The 11,659-nt window shown below is 32.3% G+C and overlaps 1 protein-coding gene across 1 annotated transcript; it reads left to right on the top strand.

Moving 5' to 3' along the window:
- On the top strand, window positions 641-2,623 carry LOC107623656 (GDSL esterase/lipase At1g28610). Its single transcript, XM_016326001.2, has 5 exons — window positions 641-1,039; window positions 1,103-1,333; window positions 1,410-1,558; window positions 1,896-2,169; window positions 2,253-2,623. The coding sequence occupies exons 1-5, from the start codon at window positions 658-660 to the stop codon at window positions 2,507-2,509; spliced, it is 1,293 nt and encodes a 430-aa protein (XP_016181487.2). The 5' UTR covers window positions 641-657; the 3' UTR covers window positions 2,510-2,623.

The following is an 11,659-nucleotide window of genomic DNA, read 5'->3' as shown; positions in this document are numbered from 1 at the left end:
TAAATGATTTATTTATCTTGTGTCTTAAAAATATTAAAAAAATTATTGAAAATATAAAAATTTAAAATTTTTAAAATATTTATTTTATATTTTTATTATCTATTTATATTTTTTTAAATATGTTATTGAAAATTATATAAAAATTATATAAATACTTAGAAGAAAAATAGATTAAAATTTAGAAACGTATACAAAAATTAAATTTTAAAGTGGTGTCTAAAATTAGTAATCATCCTATAAAATGACGTCATGTGCCGCAAACTAAGCGCCAAATTAACACAAAAAGGTGTTTAGACTTGCCAATATATCAAAAAGAATTCACAGCAGCTTTTTTATAGCACCATTAACAGAAATTGCTTAAAGAACGACTATAGATCTTAAAGTGCAACTTCATAGATAAATATAGCAACTATTAACTTTAGAAATGACGGAAATGGCGATTATCTCCATTTTTTTTATTGGAGAGAATAAAGTGTAATATCTTACCTTTAATTTTATAAGTAGGACAAAAAATTAATAAAAAAAAATAATAAATAGTAAAATCAACCACCAAATACTATTCAATTTTTTTTTTACGAGAGAGAATCTACTCCCATAAATTACACTTGAGGTAATTTCAGCGATCATTTAAGACTTAATTCCTAGCACAAAATACACATGGGGTTGACGTCTCTGTCTCCGATGCATTTTTCTTTTTTCTTTTTTTTTATCGAAAAAAAAATAAATTGTGTAGTGCAACCCCCAACCAAAGCACCAACCAACATTGACGACACTAAAGTCATTGTAATGGCTGCCTTTGAAGAAAGAAGCTGGTGTGCGTTAATGGTGATATTGATGACAGTAGTTGCTGAGGCAGTGACAGGTTCAGCATGCTACTCATCCATCTTCAGCTTCGGTGACTCCATTACCGACACCGGCAACTTGTATTTCAGTCATCAAACTACCGACCAACACTGCTTCTTCCCTCCGTACGGCAAAACTCACTTCCGTCATCCTTCCGGTCGCTGCTCCGATGGGCGCCTCATCATTGATTTTATTGGTAACATTTTCTCTTCTCTCCTCTTTTATATCTATACACAATCTTGATGGATTTTGTTTGCAGCTGAGTATTTGGGGATTCAGTCTGTGAAACCCTACATTGGAATGAAGAACGGTAAATTGGAAGATTGGAGTGTGGGTCAGGCTGTTAATTTTGCTGTCATTGGAGCCACTGCTTTGGACGCCACTTTCTTCCAGGATATAGGTGTTCAAACTGGTGCTACTAATTATACTCTCTCTGTTCAATTCAACTGGTTCAACCAATTCCTTTCTTATCTCTGCACTTCTTCCACAAGTACGACTTTTCCAATTCTATTCTCTCTTGTTGTTTATCATTAGTATTACTCCTTCTTAATTAAGGAATCTGGCAGGCTGTGAACAAATTCTTAGGGATTCGCTATTTGTTGTGGGTGAAATTGGAGGCAATGACTTCAATTTCCCCTTCTTTGTAAAAAGGAGCATAGCAGAGGTTAAGTCATACGTTCCACAAATAATCCATGCAATAAGCTCACCTATCACTGTAAGATTAATATTCATGTGTTACCTTAATAGGTTATTGATATTTTGATAAAGAGAAATGCTATTTGTATACCAAAATCAGCCACTAAAATCAGCCACCAATGTATTTGTGTATACGAAAATGTTTGGTAACTAAAGAAAATCAGCTAAAAATAGTCATAACTTACCTTATTTAGCATTCATTAATTGTTGCAATAATTAATTAATACTAAATAAAGTAAGTTCTGGCTGTTTTTTTGTCTACCTAGCATTACCTAACTTTGGTGGCTGATTTTTGTGTACACATGACATAAACCTTTGATAAATCCCTAAAACCAAAATGCTGTGTGTCACAACAGGAGTTGATTGGTCTAGGGGCTCGCACGGTGATGGTTCCTGGGGTTTGGCCAATAGGATGCAGTGCAATGTATTTAACGCTATATGAAACCCAAGATGAAAGCCAATATGACTCAACAGGATGCTTGAAGTGGGTAAATGACTTCACTCAATATTTCAACCAGAAGCTCCAAGATGAAATACAAAGGCTTCGTGGACTTTATCCTCATGTCAATATCTTCTATGCTGATTATTACAATGCTGCTTTGCCACTATTTAGTGATCCCACAAAATTTGGTACTATATATGTTGAACCCTTCATAGTTCATAGTATGCTTTCACAATCCGTGACTAATACATGTATTTTGATGGCAATGCAGGTTTTAAAAAGACTCTGAAAGCCTGCTGTGGAAATGGTGGTCCGTACAACTACAATTCATCAGCGACTTGTGGGGAGCCAGGGGTGCTTGCTTGTGATGATCCTTCTCAGTATATTGTGTGGGATGGTATTCATTTGACCGAGGCCACACATAAATTGATTGCCCAAGCTTTAGTCAAAGGACCATACTCTGCCCTTAGTTCCTTGTGCTCCATGAATGCCAGCGTCGGATATCACGATAATCTTAGCATCTCTTGATGTCTTATTATGAAAGGGCAGTCTACTCTGTACGAATGAGTGAATCATTTTAGTCATTTAATAAGAATTGTTTGTGAAACATTTCCCACTTAAGATAATACTTTTTTGTCGACATTATGGCCTCTGTTCTCAAACACCACTCATCAAACAAAATTTGAGAGAATCATTAACATATATAAAGATTCTTTCTCCTACAAAATTAGAAAAAAAAAAAAACCAAATTAAAATGGATTTTTATTTTTGATATGCCAATTAAGTTTGTGTAGTACAGAGAAATGAAGCTTTGGCTGTGTAATGCATAGATATAGTATTCATAACGGTGTCTACAGAAATTGGTAAATGTTATAAAATAATTAAATAAGGAAGATAAAATAAAGAAATATAAATGAAAGACTCTAGTATTAATATTTACTAATATTAATATCATCATACCATAACAACTATGATTTATATATTAATACTATATTTGTAATATGAAGAGAAAGAAAAGTTTCGTAGAGAGAGAAGAAATACTTTTATTGATGTGTATTTGCCTGAGGCTTAGGGTCCTATTTATATGCATACAGGAAGGTAACTTTTTCAACCTTATTAAATACATTCTCTCTTGAGAATGTGAGCTTCACATGGGAATGGGCATCCACGTCCCATTCTTATTACAACACTTTCCCCCTTAGATGTCCATTTAGGATAATTGTCTCGTTAAAACCTTACTAAAGAAAAATCCAGTGAAAAAAAAAAAAAAAACCTTAGCGAAGGAAAAAGAGTACAACATCCTTTGTGATGGGGATTGCCTCATTAAAAACCTTGTCAAGAAAAATCCAATGAGAAAAAACCTGACCAAGGGAAAAAGAGTACAATCTCCCCCTCATGCCGACATCATTTAATGTCTCGAAATCGGCGCATCCCAATCTCATGTACCAATCTTTCAAAGGAGGATTTTGGGAGTGACTTTGTAAATAAATCTGCCAGATTATCACTTGAGCGGATCTGTTAGATATCAATTGTCCCTTGATTTTGAAGATCATGAGTGAAGAAGAATTTGGGAGAAATAAGCTTTGTTCTATCACCTTTGATGTATCCGCCTTTAAGTTGAGCAATGCATGCTGTATTATCTTCAAACAGGACAGTTGGAGCTATCTTATGATCAATCAGTCCACATGATGACAGAATATATTGAATCAGACTCCTCAGCCAAAAACACTCGCGACTAGCTTCATGAATCGCCAGTATTTCAGCATGATTAGAGGAGGTTGCTGCTATCGTCTGTTTCGTGGACCTCCATGATATAGTTGTACTACCATATGTGAACAGGTGTCTTGTTTGAGATCTCCCTTTATGTGGATCAGACAAGTATCCGGCATCTGCATAGCCAACTAGTTGTGACTTGGATCCATAGGGATAAAACAATCACATATCAACCGTTCCATGAAGATATCGAAAAATTTGTTTGATTCCACTCCAATGTCTTCTGGTTGGAGAGGAACTATATCTTGCTAGTAAATTCACCGCGAATGATATGTCAGGTCGCGTATTATTAGCAAGGTACATTAGCGTTCCAATGACACTAAGATATGGTACTTCAAGACCAAGGATATCTTCATTCTCTTCTTTAGGACGGAATTGATTCTTTTTCACATCCAAAGATCTTACGATCATTGGGGTACTTAATAGATGTGACTTATCCATATAAAATCTCTTCAAGATCTTTTTTGTGTATGTTGTTTGATGAATAAAGATCCCACTTTTTATATGCTCGATCTGCAGGCCGAGACAAAACTTAGTCTTTCCAAGATCTTTCATCTCAAACTCTTCTTTTAGAGTTTTTATAATTGTTAGAATCTCTTCAGGAGTCCCAATGATATTTAAATTATCAACATACACAGCAATTATAATGAATTCAGATGCGGTTCTCTTTATGAAAATACATGAACAGATATCATCATTCTTGAATTCGTTTTTGGCCAGATATTCAGTAAGACGATTATACCACACTCGTCCAGATTGCTTTAGACCATATAAAGATCTTTGCAATTTAACTGAGTATAATCCTTGCGAATATTCACTGGATGGTTTAGATATCTTTAGTCCTTCAGGGACTTTCATATAGATATCCCGATCTAATGAGCCGTACAAATAGACTGTTACCACATCCATTAAATGCATATGCAGTTTATGATATGCAGATAAACTGACCAAATAACGCAATGTTATCGCATCCACTACAGGGGAATACGTTTCTTCATAATCTATACCGGGCCTTTGTGAAAAACCTTGTGCCACAAGTCGGGCTTTATAGCGCACAACTTCATTTTTCTCAATTTGTTTTTTCACAAATACCCATCGGTATCCAACAGGTTTTACATATGCAAGTGTACGGACTACAGGTCCAAAGACTTCACGTTTTGCGAGTGAGTCTAATTCAGCTTTCATGGCTTCTTCCCATTTTGGTCAATCATTCATTTGTCGACATTCTTCGACTGATCTTGGCTCAAGATCCTTACTTTCATGCATGATATTTAATGCCACATTATATGCAAATATTTCATTGACAATTGTCTTATTTCGGTACCATTTCTCTCCTGTAAAGGCATAATTTATCGAGATCTCGTCATTTTCACAATTTTCAGGTACTTGAACGTCTTCTGGCGTTATATCAGAATTTTGGACAACTGCAGGTGTCTTTACTATGTCTTTTTCAACAGGAATAATATTTACCTCTTTTCTCTTTCGAGAATTTTTATCTTTGGAACCGACAGGCTTGCCACGCTTCTGGCGCGTATTTGCTTCAGTGGTTATTTGTCCTACTGGGACATCAATTCGAATTGGGGCATTTTTCGCCCTGCCACGCTTCTGGCGTGAATTTGCTTCAGTGGCTACTTGTCCTACTGGGACATCAATTCAAATTGGGGCATTTTCCGCTGGTATATAAGATTTGGTTATCCTCTTTGTATCGAAAAATGCATCAGGTAATTCATTTGCTATTCTTTGCAAATGTATAATCTTTTGAACTTCTAGTTCACATTGCCCTGATCGAGGATCTGAATGCATCAACGATGATGCATTCCAATTAAGTTCCTTTTCAGGAAGCTTATTCTCTCTCCCTAATGTTGAAAATTTTGATTCATCAAAATGACAATCTGCAAATCGGGCTTTAAATACATCTCCCGTTTGTATCTCAAGATATCTCGCTATAGAGGGAGAATCATATCCAACATATATCCCCAATTTTCTTTGGGGTCCTATTTTGGTGCGATTAGGTGGTGCAATGGGAACATATATCGCACACCTAAATATTCTTAAATGGGAGACATTTGCCTGCTGGCCAAAAGCTAATTGCATAAGAGAGAACTGATGGTAATTCGTTGGCCTCAAACGAATAAGTCCTGCGGCATGTAAAATAGCATGCCCCAAACCGAGGTTGGGAGATTTGTTCTCATAAGTAAGGGTCTAGCAATTAATTGGAGGCGCTTAATAAGTGATTCTGCTAACCCATTTGTGTGTGAACATAAGCTACTGGATGTTCAACACTTATTCCATTAGCCATACAATAAGCGTCAAAAGCTTGGGAAGTAAATTCACCAGCATTATCAAGACGAATTGCTTTAATTGGATTTTCTGGAAATTGTGCTTTTAATCAAATAATTTGAGCCAGTAATCTCGCGAACGCCAGGTTGCGAGAAGATAATAAGCACACATGAGACCATCTCGAAGATGCATCTATCAGGACCATAAAATATCTAAAAGATCCACATAGTGGATGAATAGGTCTACATATATCACCTTGAATCCTTTCTAGGAATTCAGGGGACTCAGATCTAATCTTTACTGGTGATGGCCTTAAAATTAACTTCCCTTGAGAACATGCAGCACAACAAAATTCACTAGATTTAAGAATCTTCTGGTTCTTTAGTGAATGTCCATGGGAGTTTTCAATAATTCTCCTCATCATGGTTGTTCTCGGATGACCCAATCTATCATGCCAAGTTATGAATTCATTTGAGCTAGTAAACTTCTGGTTTACAATGGCATGTGATTCAATTGCACTAATCTTTTATAATATAACCCAGATGAAAGTGAGGGCAACTTTTCTAATATAACTTTCTCATTTGAATCATGAGTTGTGATACACAAGTACTCATGATTTTCCTCATTCATAGTCTCAATATGATATCCATTTCGGCGAATATTTTTTAAACTCAACAAGTTTCTTCGAGACTTGGTAGACAATAGTGCATTATTTATTATAAATTTTGTTCCTCCAGGAAACAAAATTATAACTCTTCCAGAACCTTCTATCACATTGCCTAAGCCAATAATAGTATTAACGTTTTCTTCTTTTGGCACAAGATGGGTAAAATATATATAACTTTTAAGAATAGTGTGCGAACTTGCACTATCCGCAAGGTAAATATCTTCAGAATATGTCATTGTCATTTTTCTTCAAAAACAAATAATAATAATAATAATAAAATGAGTAAAAGTACATGCACAGTAAAATTATTCATATGAATAGTTAGCAAACATACATATTAAACTATTCCATCATTGATCAAATAGCCAATATTTTTTTTAAAATCCTTAAAGAAATTAGATACATCATAATGAGTAGTGAAATTTTCATTATTTGAAACAAAAATTGTTTCCTTTCCTTTGTCATCCCTTTTCAATGATACTGGATAAAGATCAACTAGGTGCCTTGGGGTACGACAGGTACGTGACCAATGGTCCTTTCCACCACAACGGAAGCATTTATCCTCAATTGATTTACATTGCCCATTATTTCTTTCTTTATCCCACTTCTGTTGAGATCATTTCTTGTGAACATAATTTCTTTTCCTTCCATAATTTTTCTTGTTATCAAAATCTTGCCATTTACCTCTTCTGATGTTATAATTTGCCGCATTTGCTTCAGGAAATGGGGCGGCGCTAGTTGGGCGCGCTTTATGATTTCTTAAGAGCACCTCATTGTTGCGTTCAGCAACAAGAAAGCAAGAGCTCAAAAAAATTTTAAATTCTTTTTCTCGATACTGCTGCTGCAGGAGCACATTCGAGGCATGGAAGGTCGAAAAAATTTTCCCTAACATATCGGGTTTGAGGAAGTATCACATGATTGTACCTTTTTTCAAGGTCTTTCCACAGATTTGCAGGATCTTTTAATGTGGGATATTCATTTTTCAATCATACTTCAAGATAATGACGAAGGAAAATCATGGATTTGGCTTTATCCTTCTGGGATGTATTATTTTCAGCCTTAATGGTATCTTCAAGATCCATTGAATCAAGATGGATTTTAGCATATAGTATCCAGATATATCAAAAGCATTATATTCAAGATGAAAGAGTTTCGATATAATAAAAATTTGTTATCTGGAGTCTTCCTAAAATTTCGTTAGAGTTTCGTGCTGATAACGTGTTATAAAATAACTAAATAAGGAAGATAAAATAAAGAAATATAAATGAAAGACTCTAGTATTAATATTTACTAATATTAATATCATCCTACCATAATAACTATGATTTATATATTAATACTATATTTGTAATATGAAGAGAAAGAAAAGTTTTGTAGAGAGAGAAGAAATGCTTTTATTGATGTGTATTTGCCTGAGACTTACACTATGTTTGTTTGAGAGGAAAATGGAAAGAAAGAAAAGGGAGGAAAGAAAATGGGAAGGAAAATGATTATTTTTCTTTGTTTGGTTGAGAAGGAAAATTAGAGAGGAAAGAAAATGGATGGAAAAAAACTGGTGGGGCCTACTAATTTTTTTTCTCTCCAACATTGGAAAGAAAATGGAGAGAAAACTAATGTTTCTCTCTCTACTTCCAATACTACCCCTTCACTTTTTCAATATATTTTCTAATATAGAGGTAAAATTGTCTTTTTATAACATTTCTTTCCTTCTTATTTTCCTTCCATCCAAACACATCTAAAAAAAATAAAAATCCACTCAATTTTCTTTCCTTTCCTTTCTTTCCTTTCTATTTCCTTCCTCTCTATTTCTTTCCTTCCAACCAAACATAGCCTTAGAATCCTATTTATATGCATACAGGAAAATAACTTTTTCAACATTATTAAATACATTCTCTCTTGAAAATGTGAACTTCACATGGGAATGGGCATCACATCCTATTCTTATCACAACAATAAAACCAATTTAAAAAAAATCATTGTTAATAATGATTTCACTAAAGAGAGAAGGTAGAAGAAAAATTTGGCCTACTTAAAATTGTTAGTCACTGTTTTTTGTGACAATAATAACTTCTATATCAGTGTATTATATTAAATTAGTGTAATGTCAGCGTATTATACTCCTCGTTTTATAATATCCAAAAAAAATGCCAACTACAACAACCATTTGCCACAATGTAGGTGAATCTCCGTTCCTGTCTCCCTCTCTCTCTCTCTCTACTATCACCATTGTTTGAGAAAAAACGACAACGACCACCTAACAGCCAACACCCTGCCCCATATATCAGTGATCACGTTTATAGCAATGGTCACTTCATGGCCTCGTAGAAAGATAAGGCATATGTGGCTGAAGACTAATGACTGTCCATGATTATACTGCTTTTGCTTTTATGGAGATTTGATTTATTTTACGCTAATACAATGTAATTGAATATATATCCATTTGTTGAAAAGATTTGAGTGGAAGTTGTCACATAATTCACCATGAGAGAAAAATTAAAAAGTTGGTGTCATGTCTTCAGCAAAGCTTTTGAAACTTGAAAGGCCAAGACGAGAAAAGAAAATAAAAACAAGGGAAAAAATTAAAAGAGAAAGCGGATGATTACCTCTTATCTTATGTTAATATATATTGCATGCTATGCTAGTTTATGAAATAATATTTTTTATTATTTAATAATATTTTTAATTTAAAAACTAAAAAAGATATTATTAAAATATAAAAAATATCATTTTAATTTTAATAATATTTATATAGTCACTGTAATTTCTATAAACATAAGCACCATATATACTCTATATATTATTAGCTCATAATATATTATGACGGTTTTAAATCTGGGTCCTTGGTTAAATTTCTAATTAAAAAACTTCAACTGAAAAGATAAGCTTAAATATGTAGGAGAGAGATTAGTTATGAATATGGATGGACCATCATGATGTTTTACTTTGAAATTTGAATGGAGGAAAATATTTCTTTTTTAATAATATAATCATTCAAAGTGAGAATAACATGCTAAATATATATATATATAAAACAAGGGGAATTCTTCGGAAATGAAAAATAGCTATGATGTGCGAAAAAAGATTAATAACTTAACCATATCTGAAAAATGTAATGTCTACGATAGGTACATTATATAGACTTTTTTTTTTGGGCAGTACATTAGACAGTCTAGGATGATAAGCTGTGGTTGACGTATAATACAACAATCTGTTAATTAATTAACGTTAGGTGGTAGTATTAAGTTGAATATAATTCTTCACCTTCTAAAGATTAAAGAGAAAGAAAGTTCATGGGTTACCGACTAAAACCTTGAATAATTAATTATTTTTTATTATATTTATATTTTTTTTATAAACATTATAGGTATTTATGGATGGGTAATCAAACATTAATATCAAACAATTCAATAATCAAGTAAAAATAAGCACAATTCACTCCAAAATCAGATTATATAATGAGAAGTTGCTCCACTTGAAAACGAAAAACAAAGGAAAAAATAACTAATTTTTTTTTATATTGATTAAATATATGTGTAATACGTTATTACTGAAAGATTAGGTGTTTTTTTTATATGATGTTTTTTTTAATTGATAATATTTAAATCAGATGGTCTGATTTATTTGAAAAAAAAATAAATTACAAATTGGAAGGTCCGATTTATATTTTTTATTTTTTTTTATTTTTTAAAATAATGGATGGTCTGATTTGTAATTATTTATTTAAAAAAAATAAAACAATACAAACAACTCCATGTTTCCAATTTGTGTAACCCATAACAATATAAAATATTTTTCTTATCATAACATCTTGTGATACACCTCTCTCTCACAAGGAAACATGAAAAGCGGAAAAAAATATCCTCTCTTCAATGTCAACGGCTAGAGCATTGATATGTGTAACAAGTAACAACTAACTTATTAATAAAAAAATTTATTTATACAAATAAAAATTATTTAATCTTTCGTTTGAGTGTTTAATTTTAAAAACGTATTGGATTTAGAATATATTTAGTTTTTTTAACTAAGTTGAATTAACACCTAAGTAAATCACTAAATTTGGAATAACTTAAATGACTTATATGAATGTGAATCTTTCGTAATTAGTAATTGTAATCTATTTTAATTATAATGAAAATTCTATCATCATTATAATAGAAACTAGACGCAAGTTATATTATACTTTATGGTCGAACTAAAATATGTCATGGTGTTACTTTTTTTTTATTTTTAACTTCTGCATCTTTTATTTTCATTTTATTTTATTACGGATGAGATAAAAATAAAATAATTTTTTTATTTCAGTTTAATATATAATCTATTTTATTAAATATTAAAAATAATTTTTTACTTCAACTCGCGTTCTCAACTTACTCGAAAATCTTCGCACATAAATAAACCCCATTCGTAAAAATATATCAAGTTATCTATAAAATTATTAACTACCTTATATATGTAGTAACCTAATTTCAAGGGCAAATGGTTCTTCAAGTCTTGACATGAGTACAAAAAGTTGAGAGAGATTAGATAAATGGAGTTATGGATAATATAGAAGGGCCAAATAAGACTAATCAGATGGTCATCAAAAGAACATAATACATAGCATTTTTTTAATTGAGTGGACGATAACCTTCATTATTAATTAATCTATGCAATAATACTGTTGATGCTAATACATATACTGCACTTATCACGCCCCCACACAATATTTAAAAGGAATGGATTAGATACAAAGAGAGCAAAAGAGTGTCGTTGTTGCTTGAGTTGGTGATGGCACCTTTGAATAAGTCTAATTAAGTGTGTCTTATTTTCAGACTATAGATTATCATTTTATCATATGAAATTATCTTAAAAATTTAAATCGATAAAAAATTATATTTTTAAATGCGCCTATTCATACAAAATTCTTTTTGAAATTTGTTTGAATTATTGTATGATTTTCTTTTTAAATTTTCCTTATA

The sequence above is a fragment of the Arachis ipaensis genome, chromosome B10 (genome assembly GCF_000816755.2).
Source record: "Arachis ipaensis cultivar K30076 chromosome B10, Araip1.1, whole genome shotgun sequence".
NCBI lineage: Eukaryota > Viridiplantae > Streptophyta > Magnoliopsida > Fabales > Fabaceae > Arachis > Arachis ipaensis.
The sequence above is the reverse complement of the archived record's forward strand: the minus strand, read 5'-3'. Positions and strand labels throughout refer to the sequence as shown.